Genomic DNA, 22,445 nt, shown 5'->3' with positions numbered 1-22,445 from the left:
AAAATATTATATATAATTTAGAAGGATATGACTAAAGTTGTTTAAAGTGCTCCAAGGTTCTATTTTGGGGGAAGAAAAATAGAGATGTAAATTAAATTTAGGCTTTTTAGGTTATTATTAATGCTATAATATCTAAAGTAATTAACTAAAATAACAGACATAGAGAAAGAGACAATTCCCTTGAACTGTGTAGAGGAGGAAAAAATAAATGAGCAATAAATTTAAAAAATTAAACCAAAGAAAGAAAGAAAGTATGTAGAGGGGAGTATCAATGTATAATAGTAGTCACATTAAGGGGAAATGAGCTAAACTATCCAGTTCTAAGCAGAGATTATTAAGGGTGCAATACATGGAGGGGGCTGGAAGTTGTGCATGCTATGTGCTAGCTACAAGAAGTATCCCTAAAACAAAAAGACCTAAAATAGCTTAAACTTAAAGGCCACAAAAGATACACCATAAAAATACTTACCTAAAGAAATCTGATGCTAATGTATTCATATAATGCAAAACAAACTTTAAGGCAATGAAGAGATTCACTACATGAAAATTAAATGTTCAGCCCATTAAGAAAATACAATAATGAGGATATATCTAATAGCATAGTTTTAAGATATGCAAAGTAAAATTGATAAAACTTTAAGGAGAAATGAACTAGTCCTGAATCACATACATTTCAACACAATTCTGTCATTAACTGATAGATCAAGCACGAAAATGATCAGTAAGGATATAGAATATTTGAATGGCACGTTTAAGTTAGATTTAATGTTCATAAATAGAACACCCAGAATACACATTCTTTTCAAGCACTCATGAATCATTCTTTTTTTTTTTTTTCTTAATCAACTACTTTCTAGTCTTTAAAGCAAGCCTCAACAAATTTCAAAAGATTGACATTGGGGTTGCAATCTCTACCCCAACATAAATACCCCATACAGTCATATATTTTTAAACATACAAGCCATAGGTCCAAGAAGAAATTACAGCAGAAATTAGAAAATAAACCTGAATGATGATGAAAATACACATATTAAAAATCATGTATATAGATAAAATATAACTAAGAACAAAAATTATAGACTTAAATACTTAAATTAGAAAAAGATCTGAAAATTCAAAGAATCTCCAACTTCTCCAACATAATAATCTCCAACTTAAGAAACTTTAAAAATAAGAGGAAAATAATTCTAAAGAAAGTATCAGAAGGAAAATAATTAAGAAATTAAGATAGGAGCAAACATTAAATAAAACACAAATCAAAATACAAAACAAAACATAAACATAATGACTAAAGTTGGTTTTTGAAAACATAAAATAGACAAACTGCTGGCAAGATCTGGAAAAAAAACAGAAAAAAAGAGGAAATAATATTAGCAATAAAAGAGGTTTATTTCTACAGATGCAGCAGAGATAAGAGGATATTATGCAATATCATTGAAAACATAAATAAGCTAGATAAATTCCTAGAAAATACAATTTGCCAAAGTTGATTCAAGAAAAAGTAGATCTATAACCACTGAAAGAATTCATCAATAGTTTAAAATCTTCTCATAAGGAAAACACCAAGCCCAGAGAAGCATGAGTTTATATCATTTAAAGGAAAAATAACCAAATTCTTCCGCAGAATAGGAAAAGAGAAAACACACTTCAATTGATTGGATAAGGCTTAAATAACTTTGATACTAAAATTGAACAAGAACAACACAAGAAAGGAAATATACAGGCCAATCTATATAGAAACATATATGAAAAAAAAAACTAAACAAAATACTAGCAAGCAAAATCCAGCTATATGTGAAAAGGATTGTATATCATGGCTAAGTTGGATCTAGCCTAAAAATACATGGTTATTTTAACATTAGAAAACAGATCAGTGAAACTCACAACATAAAGAAGGAAAAAACCTTATGACCATCTCAACCCTTAAACTGATTATAGGGTATCTACCAAGAAAAAATATATACCACGAGAAGTATACTTGATGACATGTTGAATGAAAGCATTTCCTGTGAGATCAGAAACAAAATAAAGATGCCCAGCTCTCAACAATTTCTACTCATTATTGTGCTAGAGATCTTAGCTAGTGTAGAAAGAAAAATGTATTAGAATGGGAAGAAACAAAACCATCATTATTTACAGTTGATGTGGTTCACAGGCAGCCACATCTGCCTGTGCATACCAGCACACAGCCAGAAGAGTGAGGAGTCTGAAACTGGCCTCTGTTGTGTTCATCCAGCCACCCCAACACAGGGCTGGGTCCACCAGGCACAGAGCTGTGGTCCACTTGGCAAGCCAGGTATCCATGGGTCTGTGTCCCTGCAGACACGGTACCTTTCCCTAATTCTTATGAAAACATATGAACTAGCAATTCATCCTCACTCTCTGTGTAGAAAATCAAAGGGTATCTACAAAAAAATTATTTTAATTTATATAAGGTTTTAGAAAGTTGGTCAGAAATGAATATTCAAAAGTCAAGTATAGTTATAGATACCAGCATAAACAGAGTAAAATTTAGAAGAGAGGTCATTAACAAAGCAACAAAAATATGTAAAGGCCATAGAAATGAACCTTAACATGTGCAAGTCCCTTCTCGAGAAAATTGTAAAACATTATTAAATGATATTAAAGAAGGCCAAGATAAGTTAATAGATAATTCATGCATATGAAATACCATATATATGATAGGGAAATATTAATTCACCATAAACTGATCTAAATATTCAGTCCAATTCCAATCAACTCCCTATAGGATTTTTTTCTAGAACTTGACAGGTTGAATCTGAAATGTGTAGCCAAAATGTTTCTGGAAAAAATTGGAGGGACTTTTCCTGCCAGATCATAAGACTTTTTAAAAACTAATAAATACAATGGGATATTGACCTTGGAGTAAACATAGAGAACAGAACAGCAAGCCCCTAAAAAGACCCAAGAAAATATGGAAACTTGATTAATGAGAAAGGAGGGGAAGATGGGGGGCAACCTATTCAGAGCTCACACACACAGATCCCAAATTACAATTAGAAAGTGAATGGGGCTGGGGAGGCAGATGATGTCCAGTCATTCTTGACTGGTATGTAAAAGGAGAGCTTCTTCTTGCTCACATACTTCTACCCTTGAGGCTCCCTCTTGCCCCAAGCAAAGATCTGGCTGGATTGGCCCAGAGAGAAATAAACTAAGAGAAATACTTTAAAAGCCCCTTTCTGCAGCCAGAAAGAGCCAGCCTAGCTCCAGGACCAAGCAGATAAAAAAGCTTCTTAAAATGAAGAAAGGAAGGTTAACTAAGAGGCAGTGGCCAGATACCCACCATCCTGCTAATACAGCAGACAGCAGGGCTGGATTGTCAGTAATAGCTTCCACAGAGGGCTATCTACAGCCCTGATCTTTGCATAGCTGGGCACAGGGGCCAGTCTAGCCCCTCACCTCTGGGTCCAGGTGCGTGGGGGCTGCCCCAGGCTAAGAACATTTCAACCTTACATGGTACAGGTATGTGGTGGCAGGTGCTCTCATCTTGATAATTCTGCCACCTAATGAATCCCACAAGTCCTATCCCATGAAGTCCTTATGATACCCCTTCCCAAGTCCAAAAAGCGGCACAACCAAACACAGACTAGCAGCCAAGAAACCTTCATCCCCGCCCCAGCTCTGCCGGTAACTAACTGCGTAAACTTAGTCAAGTTACTTGACTTCTCTAGGCCTCTTTTCTCATATGCAAACTGGGGATAATAATATATATTTGATTACCTGGCACATTTGTTGTAAAACTTAAAATATAATAATGGATATGACATTATGACACTGCTTTGTATCTCTATATGATTCCATGAAAATAGGAGGGATTTTGTTAGGCAATATGGTCTGTGGAAAAAATAAATAAATAAATCTCTTAAAAGATCAAAAGGAGTGAAAAGTATAATTCAGGCAAAGTGCAAAATCAGCCCTTGGTCAGGATAGAAATCCAGAAGACAGAGTCCTAACCAAAATTCCTATTGGCATAATGTAAGTAAGATATCTGGAATGTTATACAAAACAGGGTCTCAGAAATGGTGGGGTTTTTTCAACTCTGTACTTTGCACAAAAAGAAATTGAGGCCCAGAGAGGATAAATGACTTGTGCAAGTCACACAGCAAATTTGTGGTAGAAGCCAGATTAGAACTCAAGTTCGTTCATTCGTTCTTTCTTTCTTTCTTTCTTTTTTTTTTTTTTTTTTTTTTTTTGAGATGGAGTCTTGCCCTGTCACCCAGGCTGGAGTGCAATGGCACGATCTCAGCTCACTGCAACCTCCACCTTCCAGGTTCAAGCGATTATCCTGCCTCAGTCTCCCGAGTATCTGGGATTACAGGTGCAAGCCTCCATACCCAGTTTATTTTTGTATTTTTGGTAGAGACGGGGTTTCACCATGTTGTGAATCCAAGTTCTTTCTAGTCTCCTTCTAGAATTTCACCTATCCAAGTTCCCTCCACATTGCTTGATCTAAGATTGCTATCCTGAAGAGCATAATGATCCCATCACTGCCTCCCCAAGATATTCTCTGAGGAACGTGGAACACAGTGAGGGAGTACTTATTTTCCTGTGCCTACAAATAAGCTTGCTCACCAGTATAACTCACCCCTCTCCATGTGGAAGTCCTCTGCCAAGTATACAGCACAAGACAAACAGGACAGGGTGCTGACCAAGAGCTTAAGAACCAATTACGCATCCAGCATTGACGCGAACCCTGGTGCCTGGATTGGCAGGATCTATGGCCCAAATGCCTCTGACTTTTCAAGAAATCTCCAGCTTCAGCCCTCCCCACTAGGATCCTAAATGCAGGGATGGAGGTGCATCAAAAGACACTTCAGTTTAAAATCTTGTTGATGTTAAGCCATAGACTTTTGCAGACTGCACAGAGAGGCTGCTCTTAAAGAAGTGGCTTTAAGCTTCATAGGACAGCAAGAGAACAAATATGTGAGTTTGGTGAAGTCCCTGCAGGCGCAGCCTCAGGCCAGACCAAGCAATGGCCTTAAGCCCCAAGTGTGTATCCTGGGTGCCCATCTGAGGCTGTTAATCTCCCTGCGGGCTGCTCTCTCTCCAGCTGGGCAGAGGCTTTCTCCTCTTGCAGTGGCCTCAGGCACAAGACATCCCCTCACCACACCAAAACCTCCCTCTCCTCTCTCTCAGCAGGCCCCTTCATGGCAACAGCCATGATCATGGCCACCAGTGAGATGTCACCAAGGACATAGCTGAGATAGAAACTAGTCACAGGCCAAGCCTCACGAATAGATAAGGGGTTCAGAGTCAGGCTCTATCCCCATCCACAGGCAGCTCTTTCTGATTCCACATCTGGCCAGCTCTGAGACAAGCCTAACACTCTGCTTTTGTCTGGGTCAAGAGGGGAGACATTGTGATCCTGAGGGTCAGGCAGAGCGTCTGCTCTGTGTTAAGGCCCAGCTAGATGAGAGAGGAGATGAACAGAACAATTTTCTTCTTCTTAGAATTTTATTTTTCCATTGAAAGAGATATGTAAATGAATAATTAAATAAAACATAGAAATTCCTCCAGCATGAGTTCAATGAGATGCTTGACCTTTCTCTAAACAAGTGCTCTATAGTGCCTTACACAATACATGCCCCTTCTCTGGGCCTCCAGTTTCCCATCTATAAGAATAGAGGGCTGAATTAGATGAGCTCCTGCTCTGAATCTAATGTTCCTACAATCCAGTGACCCCAGAAGCTTCTAAAAGAGTCATTCATGACCAGAGCCCAGACCTGAACATTTTTCTCCAGCTTGCTCTTCCCAGAACCCAGGCTTCTCTGTGTTCTTTGCTCAAAGGTGATTTTGAGTTATAGGAGATATGTAGGGTTTGTCCAAGGAACTGCCAGTACCATATCCTGCTGCTTGTGTTAGCCATAGAGCCCCACACCATTGCATCTAGGAGCCGCCCCAGAAGTCCTCCTAGCCTCAGCATTCCTGCTGGCCTAAAGGCCAAGCAGGTTCACACAAGGCCATGGTCTTTTTGCTCTCTGAGTCCCCAGCCTATTATTCCTCAATCTGATTTTAGTTTCAGCCTCTTAAAACACGGCTCTCATTGTAAAATCTCCTTGAAAACCTGTGTCTCCCCAAACTCTCTCAACTCAGATGTGAACTCCTTAGCCTGGTGCTTGTTCCTCTCTAGATCCTGTTTCCAGCCCACAACACCTCCTTTTAGCATTACCACCCAGTATTCCCCAACATGCCCCTTACATTCAAGCTTCAGAGCAACTTTCCTGTTATTCTTCAGGACTGACTTGGCCTCCCCACCTGTCAAGATTCAGCTTAAATGTGGCTTCCACCCAGACGCTTACTCTGACCTCCAGCCCACAGGGTTCCTGAAACACTGAAGTGTTGACACCATTCATCCTGAGCCTGAGAGACTTCCTTGGTTTTGTAGTTGACTGGTGATCTCCTACGGATGCATCTTGTCTCCCTGAGAGAGCCAAAGTTCCACAAGAATATGCCCATATTAGTCAGCATCTGGCACAACACTCTCCAAGTAGCTGGTAAAGACTTGTTGAAAGCAATGAGGATAGCTGGACAGATCATGGGAGCGGGGCGGACAGAGGAATGGATGCAAAGTGCTAAGGGGCCTCATATGTGGGCAGACAGAGTTACAGAGACATCTGTAGAATAAAAAATGAAATGGAGGATAAATGAATGAATAAGTGACCCTTGGTCCTAGCCACCATCATCGCTCACCTAAATCACTATAATAGGCTCCTAATTCATTTCTCCTCCCAGTAACAATCTACTATTTTCATAGCAGCTATAGCATGTCATTTCTCTCTTCAAAACTTTTGAATGTTCACTATACCACTCATATTAAAAGCCAAGGTTCTTCAAATAACCCACCAGAGCCTTCATGAGCTGGCACCCATTATTGCATTGATCTCAACTCCTTCAACTATCCCTATCCCTCACTTAACTTCAATCATATGAACCGGCAAGCTCTTTCTCAACCATGCCTCAGGGCCTTTGCACTTACTCTTCTCTTTATTTGGCTCCTCTTCCAACAAGTATTCACATAGCTTCCTCTTGGCCTCTGTTTAAATGCCTGCTTATCAGAGAAAAACCTCCTGACCCTGTATAAATGTATAAACCCCTCCCACCCTTGGAGCTCCCTTACTATTCTCTATATTTCTCCATGGTATTCACACTCTGTATGGTGTATATACCCTGTTTACTGTCTCTCTTCCCAAACCAAATCCTCCAAGGGCATGAAATATGTGTTTTGCTCACTGTCATGTCTCCAGGGCTGAGAATTAAATATGGCACCTACTAGGTAGGTGCTAAGTAGATAAATGAATGAATTCATGAGGGAGGGAATGAGTGAATGAGTCTGTAACTTAGACCCTTGCAACCTTCGGGCATTTTTCCAAGATGCTGTTATCTGATGTGGCTGTCATTGTCCTATGCCTTCTCAGTTCCAGCCCTGTCGGCCACCGAAGCAGATGGATAGCACACATTCTAGGGAGCTCTTTGTAAATGACAAGCCTAAGAGAACTGAAAGAGCAGCTTCTAGGGGAATGTGGCCAGGATTAGTCTACTGCCTGGTTTCTAAATGCCACATTTTAAAATCCTGCTCTCCCACCCTCCCATAGCCTCTCTGCAAATTCAACAGGGTTAAAGTGCAATCGTAGTCTAAAATGAAGAAGAAAACAAAAGCATCACATTTTCCACCGTAGGGCTCACAGGGAGCTGTGTTCCTATTTCCCCTTAAGGCCAGAGCCCCCTAATACCTCCGCAAAGCCCAGTCTGCCTTATATCTACCTTATATCTACCTAATCTCTAAGTTCTCATCACCAATGAAAGAAGGGAAGCCAGAAAAGCAGACAATGAGCCAAGAGGAGTAATCAGTGTGGCCACTTCTGGTCTCCCACTCTTCCTGCTAACACCCTGCAATCATACCCAGCCCAGCCCTAGACTAGCACAGTGACATCTCTCCAACCCCTGACAGTCTCCTTGCCTAGGATTCTGAGCTGTGAGGACCACAGAAAAGAGGGATAAAGGAGTGGGACTGAAGATAATGCATTAGCCTTGAGTCCTGCTATAAATCCAACATAAACTCTTGTTCATGGATGCATAGGTGGGTGACAGATGGGTATGTGGGTAAGTGACCGAATGAACAAGATGAGATAGAAAGTTGAATGAGTGAGTGAGGAATGTAAGAGTAAGTAAGTCAGAGGGATGGAATGGGCCATCTGTCCTAGTGCTGATGACATCTTTGAAAGGATGGCTCACCGGGCTTAGTAAGACCTACTTTCTGTATTCCTTTAAGCCTATGTCTAGTGCAGTGTTAGAGGTAGGAAGGAGGTTGGCAGCTCCTGACAAATGTGAATCATAAAGTAACTAAAGTTCCAAGTAGTCTTTCATAGGATTGTAAAGATATTTTATACAAGTACCCAAGGAGCCAAGTCAGGACCACTGGGAACCCCTTCTATCTCCTGTATGCTCTACAAACCAGAGATAATGATAGATAGGGAAGCCACAGCTCAGGGATGCCATTTGTGACTTAGCCACCTCCCCCAGGGACCTTCTTAGAATCATCTGGGAATTAGATGTCACCTGTCACCAGCCCCCCAAAAGCTCCTTAGTGACATCCTAATTTGTACAGAAGATGGTAAGGTCTCTGAGGGACAGACATTGTTGGCAGTCACCCCAAATGCCAGGTGTCCCAAAATGAATTATCATTTTCCTCCTCAAATCTACTTCTCTCCTCATTTTTATTCCACTGAATGGTTCCATCATCTGTCTGGTTACTCAGATGATAAACCTTCATTAACTCGTTTGTTCAACATATATTTGTGGCATGTGTCAGTAACATGGTACCATTATGCCTGCTAGGATAAAGTAATGAGCAAAACCGGACATGGTCCCAACCCTCGCAGAGCTCATCATCACACAGAGAAGGTAAGCTTTAATGATTACATAAGTAAATGTAAAATTAAGACTATGATAAAGCCTTGAAGGAGGTACATGATGTTTTAAAACTTTATAAAATGGGGTTGGACCTGGCCCTGAAGATTATGAAAGTGACAACTCAGTTGAGAACTGAGAGTAAAGAAGGAATTCAGTAGGTGGAGTCAGGAAGAGTGAGCATTCTAAGCAGAGGAACAGCAAATACAAAGACTTATGGCAGGAGGAGCCTAACAAGCCCTAGGGACTGAGACTCAGCTGAGGCCAGTGTGGCAGGGAGAGCCAGGGAGAGAGTGCCAGGTAGGGAGATGTCAGAGAGGGCAGCAGGGCCAGGCAAGCAAGACCTCGTAGGACTTACTAAAGAGTGTGGTCTTTATCTTAAGATCAATAGGAAGCAACTAACATACTTTTAAGGAAGAAAATGATATGAACATAGCTGAGTTTTGAAATGTGCTCTGGCTGCTATGTGGAGAACAAATTGGAGGGGAACCAGTATGGATATAGGGAGACCGGGGGCTCTTGTGGTACCCTAGAAACATGAAGATGGTACCATGAACTAGGGTGATGCTGGTGGAGATGGTGAGAAGTGAAAGATTTGAGAGATATTTACAAGCTAATATCAACAAGATATGGGGATGGATTGGATGTGAGTTTTTAGGGAGAGAGGTGTTGAAGATGAACGTCAGGTCTGTCTGACTTGTGCAGCTACCCAGAAGAAGGAGTCATTCAATGAAATCTGAAATACCTGAAGAGGACCAGGTTTTAGTATGATGAAGAACGACAGAAATTCTGTTTTGGACACATTGAGTTTGAGAGGCCTTTGAGGCATCAAACTGGGAGTCCCCCAGACTCCTTCATCTCCCTCACTTTCTGCATTCACCAGTCACTGTGTCCTATTGAATTCCACTTCCTCTCCATTTGAACTTAGTTCAGGCCCTGGTAATTACTGTATGAATAATTAAAACAATCTCTAGGCTCTTTCTTCTTCCAATCCATCCACCCACCTCATGCTGTCTTCCTAAATATCGCCTCCTGAAAGAGGCCCTTTCTAACCACCCAATCTAAAGTATTCCTACCCCATTACTCTCTATTGCAGTCTTTGGGTTTTTTCTTCTAAAAACATGTAACAATGTATTGTATTGGTTGATTGGAGAAATAAATATACATATATGTCCTAACTCTGTTTGCTAAGAGAGCATATAAATGATGACACACCAATAACAAGGAGCACAGGTGGCCTTTAAAAATCTTGGTTTCTAAATATCATTTTCCACTAAAAGGATCCAGTGCTCTTTAGACAAATGGCTAATTCCAGGGCTGTAGCACAGAAAGGAAACTGAGCCTGTAGCTTCTTGCTATAGCGAATAGTAAGGAAGAGCATAGAGAATTGTGGGGATGCATCAAAAACAAAGAAAGCCAGCTTGCAGAGCCTCCCACTAATTAAGTTTGGGACAATGTGAACAATGAAATAAAATAAAGATAATAATTGATTTATAACCCATTGAATAAATGAAGAATTCATGAGACCCTAGTGATAGGAAGGGAGGGAGAGAGGAAAGATTTTTTTAAAGTAGAATGCCAACTACTAAATATGGAAGAAATAATTGATTCAAAATGATCAATGATGCTAAAATCAGTGGGTATAAGTTTGATAAGGAACAGCTTATACATAGTCTCAAAGTATCTCGCCACAAATTACTTATTAATTACAGAGAAAAAAATAGTAATTTCACAGTGGAGAAACTGGCAGACATTATTCTTAAGCAAGTGATAAAAGCTCCCATCACCAGCACTGGGACAATCCCCATATCATGTGCTTGCTGATATGAAAACTGGAGAGGACATAACCTCACTGCAGTGGTATTCCTGCCCATAATGCATTGCTTGAATCTAGTCATGTGGAACCATCAACAATAACCAAATTGATAGATATTCCACATAATAACTGACCTGTACTATTCAAAAACATAAAGTTCAAAAAATAAAAAAATAAAGCAAAAGAACTGCTCTGTATTCGAGGAGACTAAAGAGACATGAATTAATGCAATCTGTGGACTAGATCCCGACTGAGGTGAGAGAGATGGGGGAGCCATAAAGACATTATTAGGACAGAATTGCACTGTGGTAAGAGAATATCCTTTTTAAGGAAATATATACTTAACATATGGGGGCTAAAGAGGCATCATGTCTCCAATTTCTCCTCAATTGATCAGAAATATAAACATTTTCATATGTATTCATATATAATAAAACAATAAATATATTATAAAAATATACAGTAAAATATAAATTATATAAACAAAAATATATGCAAATAAAAAAATAATATTTTGTATGATTGGAGAGAATGAAAATAATAAAGTAAATGGAAGATCATGTAAACAGTTGAGATATGGATAAAGAGGGATTTCTTATACAACTCCTATACATTTTTATTATATTTGATATGTCAAAATTTAAAGTGACATAAAAATAGGAAGCACTCAGTAAATGTTTGTTGAATGAATAAGTGAGCCCATATCCAACCATGTCCCTCCCTTCTTAAAATACCTCAGTGCTTGCCCATAAATATGACAAAAAGTCTAAACATCTCAGGACAGCAATCCAGACAGGACTCCATACAAAGCTCTTTGTAACATCTTCCATCTCATCGCCAACACTACTGACCACCCACACCATAGGCTCCAGTTATGCCCAACTGCTTAAAGTTCCCCAAACTTACCACAGTAGGCAACACTTGTATGCCCTCGCACATGCTGGTCTCTCTACCTACAATGTCCTCCTCTTCCTGGCAACTTCCTGTTATCTTTCAAGATCCACACCAAGTACTTACACTTTTGGGAAGGCCTCTCTGACTGCCCCAGTTGGAGACAACACTTCCTTGCTGCTACATTAGAGCCTCCAGTACCTGCTTTGATCACGCCCCACAGACAGGCCTTTATTTGTTTACAAGTCTGTCTTGCCATATGGTCTGATTGCTACCTGAAGCCTAGGATATTCCAACTTACCTCTACCCCCAGCACCTTGCACAGACCCTGGCACAGCAAAATATCTCAATTAATACTGAGGCATGAATAAATGAATCCGTTTTGGTTGTACTTTCTGGATCTTCCAAGAGAACCCTTAACTTTACTCTTTCATTATCCTCAGAAAATGCAGAGAAGTGAGAGAAATGAGTTCTCTCATTTTATGCACCAGGAAAGGGAGGCTCAGAGACGGTAAGTGACTTAACCCAAGATAATACAGTGTGCCAAGGCTGAGTCAGAGCTGGAATCCAGATCTTGTGCCAATCAGTCCAGTGTTCTTTCACAGAAAGTGGGTGGCATAGGAAAGAAGGATATTGCACTTTACGGTTTGCCTATTCTATGCCAGACACTGAATTTCAAATAGACTTTCCAGTTCTAGCACCACATTACCTTACGAGGAACCCCATTTTACAGATGAGGAAACTGAGGCTCCAAGTCAGATCCATCTGGCTGCAAAGCCCATGCTCTCTTTCCCACACATTCCCAGTATGTACTGCTCACCTCTGACCCTCCATCAAAAGAAGTGAGATGGCCTGAGCCGATTGTTCTGTCCCTCAACAGTGTCTTTAAATCCAGCACCACACACAGACCCAAAACACAGTTTACACCCTCCAACCACAGGCCACATTTCACATGGTTTCCAAACCCAGAATATTTGGTTTGTAAGACAAAACCTTCATTTCTCCAGCAGAAAGTGAACACTATACACAACTACCCAGCCAAACTGCTGACGCCTACAGACACTGCATCACACCAAACAGAGTCTAATCTGCCCTGAGACATCCTCAAAGCATCCAGAACTCCCCCAGAGTTTGGCGCTGAGGATACCCTGGAGCTGGGGGAGGGGAGATCAGGCCAGTCAGATGGCAGAGTCTGGGCAGAGGCTTGGTTCCCAGGACAGAGGTTGCTCCAGGAAAAAGTGAAGGCACAGAAGTTCAACACTGCCCACTCCATGCTGGTGGGGGGTTGAAAGGCAAGGGGAGAGATCCCCGCACAGCCCAGGAGGCCTTTCCCACCCCTTCAATCCCTGCTTCTCACACAGCAATAGTCTCCAGCTGAGGCTGGAAAGGCTAATGATGCTGATCACGTTCAGGTCCTGAAGACAGACGGAGAAGTCAAGCCCTTAGCCTCATTCCCCAATTTGCCCAAAGGAGTAGTTTTTCCTGCTTTGAAAGTCTTTGAAATGAGGGAGTTGCTGGCATCTCTCGTGGTCAGTGGACATTCACTACACACTCTGGAGTTAGACAGATCTGGAAAGCAGTCTTTGCTAGCTCTGACCTTGGGTTAGTTGTTTAGCCTTGCTGTGTTTCAGTTTTGTTATATTTAAAATCGTCTTAACTATTTCATAGGGTTGGTGTAGAATCAAAAGATGGAAAGAGCCTAAAAAGGAAGCTGGACAGTAGTCTATAATAAATAAACGTGAGGTACTATGAGTTGCCTTTCCTGCACAGAAGTCCTAACCATCTCACACAATGCTCTTGCTGGCTTTTAAGTCTGTTTTCACTTGGTTAAGCTTAAAGCCCAGGGGCCAACCAGAGTCTAAATAGTGTGAAAATTCAGCAGAGATGTGCTCCAGTCCTAGTCTTACCTTTTTAAGATGACATTTATCTGGGAGGGAACAAACACTTCACCCATACCAGGCGACCAGCACATTACTCAGTACCAGGCCACAGGGGATTTCCTCTTTCCTACCTTGTGATCAAATGCTTCTGGGAGGATGCATCTTGAAGGCAGGCAATGGCTACCGGCTTGGGTTGACATAACACATACTGAGAAGCAGAACCCCAATGCAATGCCTGAAAGCCCACCATTTGAGTTATTCTAATCATTCTTTGTTGCTAAGTTTTACCCTCCAGCTTTCTCCTTTCCAAACATGAATGGCCTTAGGCAGCATAAAATAATCTGTCTTGGAGTGAATTAGAAGTTTCAACAACTTTGCAACATGGCTAGAACCCTGCCCTGCATTCAGATGAGGTGCACCTCTGCAGGTAAGAGGTGACAAATGACTCCCTGACCACTTAGCAGACTAGAGACACCATATGAGGAAGGATAAAGTGCTGAGCACTGGCCCATGGCCTCACAGACCCACGCAAGGAGGCAGTAAAGCCCTTCATGTGCTCCTCCACACTCTTAAGTCCAAGCTCTCATCCCAAGCTCCAGTTCTACAAGGGCCATCCCTGATCAGAGATGTTGTGGTCCATACTGGGGGAGGGCTCAGATCCAAGAGACACAGACCTCCCAGCAGAGCCCTGAGTTGGGCAGGGTCACATGAGGAAGGGGTGGCTGTGGGGCCAGGGCCAAGCTTAGGGCAAGGGTCAAACTCCTTCAGGCACCCAGACACTTGAGCTTTTGAGACAGGGAAGAGCTAGCAGCTGAAACACTCGGAGCAGGGGGTGTTTATCAATGGCCCAATTCATTCTCAACTATCCCCCTTGTCTGAGCCAGCACAGAGATAGGCATTATGTCCCAGAGCTACCAGGAAAAAAACCTCCAAGACATCGTCACCAATTAGAGTCCAAAGGTACAGAAACCAAATTGAGACATAAGGTTTGAAAACCAGATGATATATTTGAAATTGAGGATGTCCCAAGAAAATTCAGTGTGGTTCCCATTCCCAGAGACCAATAGAAGGCTTAATTGCTGATTTTTCATTTATTTGTTCTGATTTCCTTCAGCAAAGGAAGTGGAAGTTTACAATTAAAAATGTGTATTCTATAAAGTTTTTAAAGCAGAAATTAGAAGTCAAAGCAATGGTTCCAACTAACATAGTTATTACAACAGAACAATATGATGGACTAAGAGCTTCCCAGCAACCAGAGTGAAAAGGGAAGCACAATGGGAAAATAATTCCTTCCCCGCCACCTTTATTCTGCTTGACTGACCACAGCCTGCCCTTTTTTAACCACTCCCAAGGGTCAGGTGTAGGATCAGGCCAAAGAAAACATAGATCCCAGCATTCCCCTCAGAAAGCAGTTGAACCCAACTTGCTCTCCTGCATATTAGAGGAGTTGGTGGGTGACAGCTTAGTCACCCCTTAGACCAAACCATAGGCATTAAGACAGAAGAAACTCAGGCCGGGCGTGGTGCCTCACACCTGTTATCCCAGCACTTTGGGAGGCCTAGGCAGGCAGACAACTTGAGGTCAGGAATTCGAGGCCAGCCTGGCCAACATGGAGAAACCGCATCTCTACTAAAAATACAAAAATTAGCCAGGCATGGTGGCAGGCGCCTGTAATCCCAGCTACTTAGGAGGCTGAGGCAGGAGAATCACTTGAATTCGGGAGGTGGAGGTTGCAATGAGCTGAGATCATGCCACTGCACTCCAACCTGGGCAATAGAGTGAGACTCAGTCAATGGAAAGGAAAGGAAGGGAAGGGAAGGGAAGGGAAGGGAAGGGAAGGGAAGGGAGAAGGGGAAGGGGAAGGGGAAGGGGAAGGAAAGGAAACGAAAGGAAACGAAAGAGGGAAGGAGGGAGGGAGGGAGAGAGGGGGAGAGAGAGAGAGAGAAACTCAATACCGTCTTTCTAACTTCCCAACTGAAGGAGCACATTTAGTCTGAGTACCTCAATAAAGTATTCAGAAGGGAATAGCCATGATAGAACAGCTCTAGAAACTCTGCTAAGAAGAAAACACCACCACTCAGCTGGTATTTTAGGGCACCTACTCTTCCAAGCGCTGTATGGTATGTGCCCAGTGGTCACCATGGCGAGGAGGTCATGGAGGAGTTTCTGTCCAGAAAAAAAGATAACTACTGGAAGAAAGGAGAGGAGAGAGCAAATGCCATCCCCCCACCAGCATGTGGGAGGGAGACTCGAAGTAGGGTTGAATGAAACCAAAGAAAAAAAGGAATCAGCCTAGCTCAGTTCACTGTCCTCCCTGCCAAATGGTTGCCCTGGGACCCAGCCCAGAAGGGTCGCTGCTTCTCTGCAGCAGGTGTAATCCAGAGTATAAACTACAGCATGGAGCAAATTACATATGCAGAGCTCTGTCTCAGATCCCAGCCTGACCTGGCTTGCCTTCCAAAGGCAGTGTTTAGAAGTTTTCACTTCTAAAAGGGCAAACACTGCTTCTAAGTCCCAGAGCTTAAGGGACAAGATGCTCTCTGGCTAAGCTCCATGGACAGCCTCAGTTTCAGATTAAACGGAACCCCTCAAAGGCACCATATCACCGTCTGCCCTGACCCCTGCAGCCAAAGTCCCTGACTTAAAATATTCCCCACTGAGGCCAGTTTCTTAGACCCATTGTCAGAGGTACAAAATATAGGTTAAAAGGGGCAAAAGTTGGAGGAGGCTAGAGGCTGAGGGTGGGGCCACACCAGGGATACATTTGTTCATATTCATTGAACAAACCGGGTGCATGTTGCATACATGTCGCTGTCCACAGGTATACATGTTGAAAGTATGTGAATGGTTGCGTGGCTATCCTAAGAAGAGTATGCGCAAGACTGGTGCAATGGACAGGAATGCGTGTATGCTGAGCATGTGAGCGTGGGTGCACTGCGAGTGTTTGTGGGTGGCCATGGCCATCCTGTCTATTCATCCCCTGACTTCCTGCCTCTTCTCCTGGTTTAAGAGTGGGGTCCCGCAAGCTGTCTCCCTGACCCTGGTCTAGCCAGATTGGGTCAGTCAGAGTCACATTCACTCCAGTGTTGTGTGAGGGCTGAGCTTCTGCCCTGCTCCAAGCCCTGAGAAACCAAAGCCGAATGACCCACAGAGAAGACACCCCAGCTGGGGACAAGTCAGGTCACCTTAGAAAGCCTGAGTTCAGATAACACTCCCTAGCCCCAGCTTCTGCCTTCCTGGGTTCACTCTGGCACATCCACTCATCCACATGCAGACTGGCTCAGCTCACCTGGAGGCCTTCCTGCCACACACACACAGGCATTTCCACAGGTACAGACACAGTCCACCCAGGGCAGCAGGTGCCACACAGACAGACACCTGTGGCCCACTCCAGGCCACCACACACACTCTGAAACACTCGTTCACCCACACTCACACCCTAGGGCACATGCAAGAAAATTCCACATGTGGACATCCCACCCAGACACACTCCCTCACACTGGCACAAGCTCCCCTTCACAAGCACTCCCACTGACACACTTACACCTACTATCCAATTAGTCACAAATCTGCACTGTTCCCAACTAGGTTGGCAGAGGCATCACCAGCCCCTGAGTCCAGCTAGGGGAGCTGTCTACTTACTTAGCGTGCGAGAAAGGCGGGTGGTGCGTGCGGCCAGTGGTGGCAGGGCGCAGCTGGAGCTCCAGAGGCCGCGCGCGAAGTGGCCGCTCTGCCGGCCCAGCCTGAGGGGCCGCCCCTGGCCCCCGCCCCCCGCCCCGCTCTCCCCCACCCGCCCTCTCCCAGGCGGCCGCAGCCTCCCAAGGACCTTCCACAGCAGCGCGCTCCCTGCCAAGCCTTGGTCCCGCGTCAGCCCCGGCTGCCTGCAGTCTCCGCGGGACTGCGAGGCTATTTCGGTGCCCCTGGCGGGGGAAACATGGCGCTCCCTCCCATCTGCGGGATCGCTGGAATGGGGACGCGGTCAGGCCTAATTAGAGACCGGGCTACCCTGGGCCAGGAGGCAGGCACCAGGGTGATTGCCCGGGAGCCGCGGAGCCGTCCGGGCGGGGTCGCCCGCAAGGTGCCCCGCATGCCAACATCTGGAGAGGGGAAGGGAATGTGCCGCAATCGTTTCCCTTGGAGCTGAAACAAAACAAGGAGGGATTTGGGTACAGTTCACTTGCTCGGAAGGAGGAAGCAGCCCGGCTTTGATCGGTCCCAAACACCTAGAATGAGACGGTTTATTAACCGCAGGTGCTCCCCTCTGGAACCTTGGTCACACACACCTAAGTCACCCTCCACATCCTGGACCTGCCAGAAATGACCAGGGGTTGTTGCAGAAACTCCTTCTAACTTCGTCACATAAGATCAGACCCCACCCCGACCCCCGTCCTGGACTCTGTGAAATAGCTAAATCTAGAAGAACTTGATTCCCACCCAAAAACTCTGGAATGTGGCATTATTGACCTGGAGGAAAGCTTCCAGGTCATTTCATACAACCCCCCGCTCCCACCCCATCTTGCTATGAGTCCCCCAGAGCCCAGAGAATCTCGACCTATTGGAGGTCCTCAAGCAAAGGCAGCCCCTGGTCTCCCTTGAGCCCTGTTCGAAAGCTTGAACTCTCTTATTGGCAGAAAGTTCTCCTTGACATCTAACCTAAATCTCTCACATGCAAACTATGTCAATTTGCTCACAATATGTATTCAGGGAGAAGGAGTTCGACTCCGTTCCCATGACAAAATGACCACGCCAAGGTCCCGCTGCAGCTTTCTCTTCCTTGATGCTAATAATCTCTATTTCTTTTTTCAGGCTCTGGCTGAAGCTGACTGCTGCTCCCTGGCTTCGAACACACAGTAGCTCTCTGACATTAACTCTCTTCCTCAGCTCTCTAGGGACCCAGGGCTCAGAAAATGGCCAAGCCATTCCTCTCAGACAAGCCAGCTTCGACTCTACCCTGCAGTCATCCAGAACAGCCTGATTCTACTCCCCAAGTTCCCTGAGAGGGGCCTCAGTTCCTGTCTCAACAAGTGCTGTCTAGGGCTGGGGACAGGGCTTGGTGCCACCTGGCTGGGCATTACCACTGAAACCGCAGTCTTACTCAAATGGGCAGAGTTTGCAGAATCTTCTCTCTGAGTCTGTTTCTGGTAAGGCAGGTGGTATGATAAGAATAGTCTCAGTCAGGAGTGGTGGCTCATGCCTGTAATCCCAGCACTTTGGGAGGCCAAGGCAGGTGGATCATGAGGTCCGGAGCTTGAGTCCCTCATGGTAAAACCCCATCTTATTAATAATACAAAAATTAGCTGGGTGTGGTGGCGTGTGCCTGTAATCCCAGCTACTCAGGAGGCTGAGGCAGGAGAATCAGTTGAACCACGGTGTTGGAGGTCGCAGTGAGCCAAGATTGCGCCACCGCACTGCAGCCTGGCAACAGAGTGAGGGAAAGGAAAGGAAAGGAAAGGAAAGGAAAGGAAAGGAAAGGAAAGGAAAGGAAAGAAAGGAAAGGAAAGAAAAGGAAAGGAAAGGAAAGGAAAGGAGGCAAAAGGAAGAAGAAAGAAAGAGGTAGGAGGGAGGGAGGAATGAAGAATAGCTGAAGGAAGGAGCCTCTGGGAGGAAGGAAGGAAGAAGGAAGGGGAAGCGAAGGAATGGAAGGAAGGAAGGAAGGAAGGAAGGAAGAAGGAAGTGGTCGGTCTCCACCTCCTTCCTCAGAGAAACCTGGATGGCATCCCGCCCCCACCACTTTTCAGTGATGAACTTTTGATTGAATCAGATTGGAACCTCTGAGCGTCAGTTTTCCCATATGTACATTGGGGAACATAATAATCTCTGCCCAGCTCATGAGGTTGTTGAAAGTATGAAGTGAGGTCAAGGATGTAAAGCACCTGGAAAACTAAGATATTTTATTATACGCTAGAAATAGAATGAGGCTTAGATCATAAACAGATCGATGTTAGCAAAAAAGCCTCAAAGATCTTTTTTTCCAGGCCCAAACTCTGTGTCTGGGTTTCAGGGTAAGAGAGGAACAGACTTGGTTTGTTAGATGTTCCCTGGAGGCACTTGGCATAAATGCCCCCACCCTCCACTTCCCAATACACACACACACACACACACTCACATCCACGTTCCCAGATACGTACGGCACAGCACAGCCTCCTGGACTCCTGGACTCCCCATAGACCCCAGCCACCTGGACCTTCGCTGGCCGCCTCTCCATTACTGGGGGGCCGCCTCATGGCTCCAGCCTTGGCTGCAGCAACTCCAAGTCTCCTTATGGAGGCCCCTGTAAACAGTTTCTCCCCCTTTGCCCATCCTTCTGGGCCATGGCCCTGAGAAGGCCTGTGACTCAAGGCAAAGCTTGTCCAAGGCAGTTCAGTACTGAGGCCGCCCAAGGGAGCTCAGAGTTGAAGCTTCCTCCCCCTCGACCCCCTCCCCTCTGCCTGCCTGACTTCTCAATGCTGGGCTGTCCTGCTTAATTCTTAATGGAAATTCCATCCCCGGCGCCGGCCCTAGTTGGCTCAGGGAGTCCAGACCTGGGCCAACAGCAAACTCCACCAGAGAGACTGGGCCTGTCTGGCCATATAAACACACTTAAACACATATATACATGTGTATATACACACACCAGCAGCAAGACATGCTCAGAGACATTTACAGACTCGGATATTCTCATCCAGACACATCCATATGCAAAGATAATATACATTCTACTCATTAACATTTATTGCGTATATGAGAACTTCATAGGTATCAATTGCTCTAATCCTTAGAATAGTACTAGGTTCTGGTATTATCCCTATTTTACACATGAAGAAACTGAGGCCCAGGTAGGTTAAGTAAATTACCCAAGGCATTGATAATAATAGCCTAACACATGAGCACCAGGAACTGTGCTAAGAAGCTTGTGTGTATTGTTTCATTTTGCTGCCATAGTAAGCTTTTATAAAAGTTATTATTATCCCCATAATACAGACACAGAAAAGGGAGGCCAGGTGGTTTAAATCACCTGTCTGTGGCCTCACAGCTGGTGAGATGGAGACTCTACACAGATACACATGGGAACGCTTATGGATGCATAGAAAGACACACGGGTAGAACATGCTCAGAGGTGTACCCACAAATAGCTTATTTCACCTAAACCAAAGTAGGTGCCTCAGGACTGGTCCAGAGCTGTATCAGGCAAAGGTCCCCTCCAGCCTGACTCCACATTCTTCTCCTCTCCAAATGGCCTATCCCAGATCCACCAGCTTCACACATCACTTTTGGAAGGACAAGTTCAGACCTAAATGGACGAAAGACTTCAGGTTTACACTCCAGTCTGCCAGGTTCATAGTCAACCCCCAGCCGCAGCTCCAAATTGTTTCCCCAGTATCCCCTAGATAGTCATTGAAAGAAGCCTCAGCTACACTCTTCTGAAGGGATCACACTTCCAAGGAGGGAGCACCTCAGAGGCTCTGAGCACTGACCAGCCTCCAATGCTTGGATCCTGTCCTTCAGGCCCAGATGAATATAAACAGGGCCCTTGGGACAAGGCCTGTCACAGGAGCCCCAGCATCGGGTAGAACAGAGCATGTGTTGCCCGAGGGAGTTGAAGTTATACTGTAGGAAGATGGCAAAACCCTGGTGGAATGAGAGGAGACAAGGGTTGGAGCCAGTCCATTCCACCCTCTCCTGTGTCTGTTCCACCACATACTTGTTGTGGCTTATTGGCCACATAGGGGAGGGCAGAAAAGTCCTGTTCCTTGTGGGACAGGCAGTGAAGTCCTGAGTCCAGAGAGTTGAGAGGACAGACATGCAGGAGAGATCCAAAGAGTTCAGTTCACCAGGAGCTTATCCACTGCTTGAAGCTTCCATGTTACGCTAGATATCTCCAAGGGGCAGGAGGTGTGCTGGCCTCAGGCCTCCTTCTAAGCAGCCACAATAGAAAGTGCCTAAGAAGGCCTGTTATAGCCAGAGTAGTCTCTATTGTCTCTTGTAGTTTCCCCCATCCCCAACCCAGAATTCCTCAGTTGTGTCTCTTATCACAAGCTCATCCACCCTGTAGTCAGAGAAAATAGCCCATCATGGCAGTCCCATGGGGCATCAGCATTGGAAAAGAGCTTTTTGAGGGAGGACTGCTTAATCTCCACAAATGAATAAGGAATCGTGGTGATTCAGGCAATAGCTCTAAGAGGGGGAGATATTCTGAGTTGAAGAGTTTGCATTTCTAAAACGTTCCCAGGTGATGTTGATATTACTGATCTGGAGATCATGCTTTGAGAACCGCTACTCCCTAGAATAAGAGAGTCAGGGACCATCCCAGTTCAAAACTAAATTTCCAACCTAACTACCGCGTAAAAATGATTTCTTCTGAAAGCTCCTTAAAGAAACAATGTACAATCCTGGGCCAGGAGCAGTGACTGACACCTGTAATCCCAGTACCATTTTGGGAGGCTGAGGTGGGAGGATAAGTGGAAGCTAAAAGTTCAAGACCAGCCTAAACAACAAAACTAGACCTCATCTTTGCAAAAAATAAAAACTTAGCCAGGAGAAGTGATGTGCACCCATGGTCCCAGCTACTCAGGAGGCTGAGGCAGGAGGCTAGGAGGAGGACTGCTTGAGCCCAGAAGCTCAAAGTTACAGTGAGCTATGATCACACCACTGCACTCCACCCTTGGCAATTGAGTGGGACCCTGTGTCAAAAAAAAAAAAAAAAGAAAAGAAAAGAAAAGAAAGAAAAGAAAAGAAAAAAAAAAACAAAAGGAATTTTTAACTTTTCAGCAGTTTGTACATTTCCTTGCCTAACTTTCCTCTTCCCGACTTCTGTGTCACCCCTGCCATCTGTTGGTGGGTCTTTCATGGCTCTGTCATGTCTCTCTCTGCCCCAGTGCACCTCAGGACAAAAAACGGCATCCTCCACTCTGTCCTCTACCTGCACAGAGAAGTTATCAAGATGAGGAACC

The 22,445-nt window shown here is 44.5% G+C and overlaps 1 protein-coding gene across 1 annotated transcript in view; it reads right to left on the bottom strand.

The window, feature by feature from the left end:
• Positions 1 to 19,985, bottom strand: part of INSC (INSC spindle orientation adaptor protein) — a 135,374-nt gene extending 115,389 nt beyond the window's left edge. Inside the window, exon 1 of the mRNA XM_003910179.4 lies at positions 19,644 to 19,985. Within this exon, the coding sequence (XP_003910228.1) occupies positions 19,644 to 19,739 (96 nt within the window). The 5' untranslated portion in view covers positions 19,740 to 19,985. The remainder of the gene's footprint in view (positions 1 to 19,643) is intronic.
• Between the last annotated feature and the right edge of the window lie 2,460 nt (positions 19,986 to 22,445).

The sequence above is a fragment of the Papio anubis genome, chromosome 12 (assembly GCF_008728515.1).
Source record: "Papio anubis isolate 15944 chromosome 12, Panubis1.0, whole genome shotgun sequence".
Classification (NCBI taxonomy): Eukaryota; Metazoa; Chordata; class Mammalia; order Primates; family Cercopithecidae; genus Papio; species Papio anubis.
The sequence above is the reverse complement of the archived record's forward strand: the minus strand, read 5'-3'. Positions and strand labels throughout refer to the sequence as shown.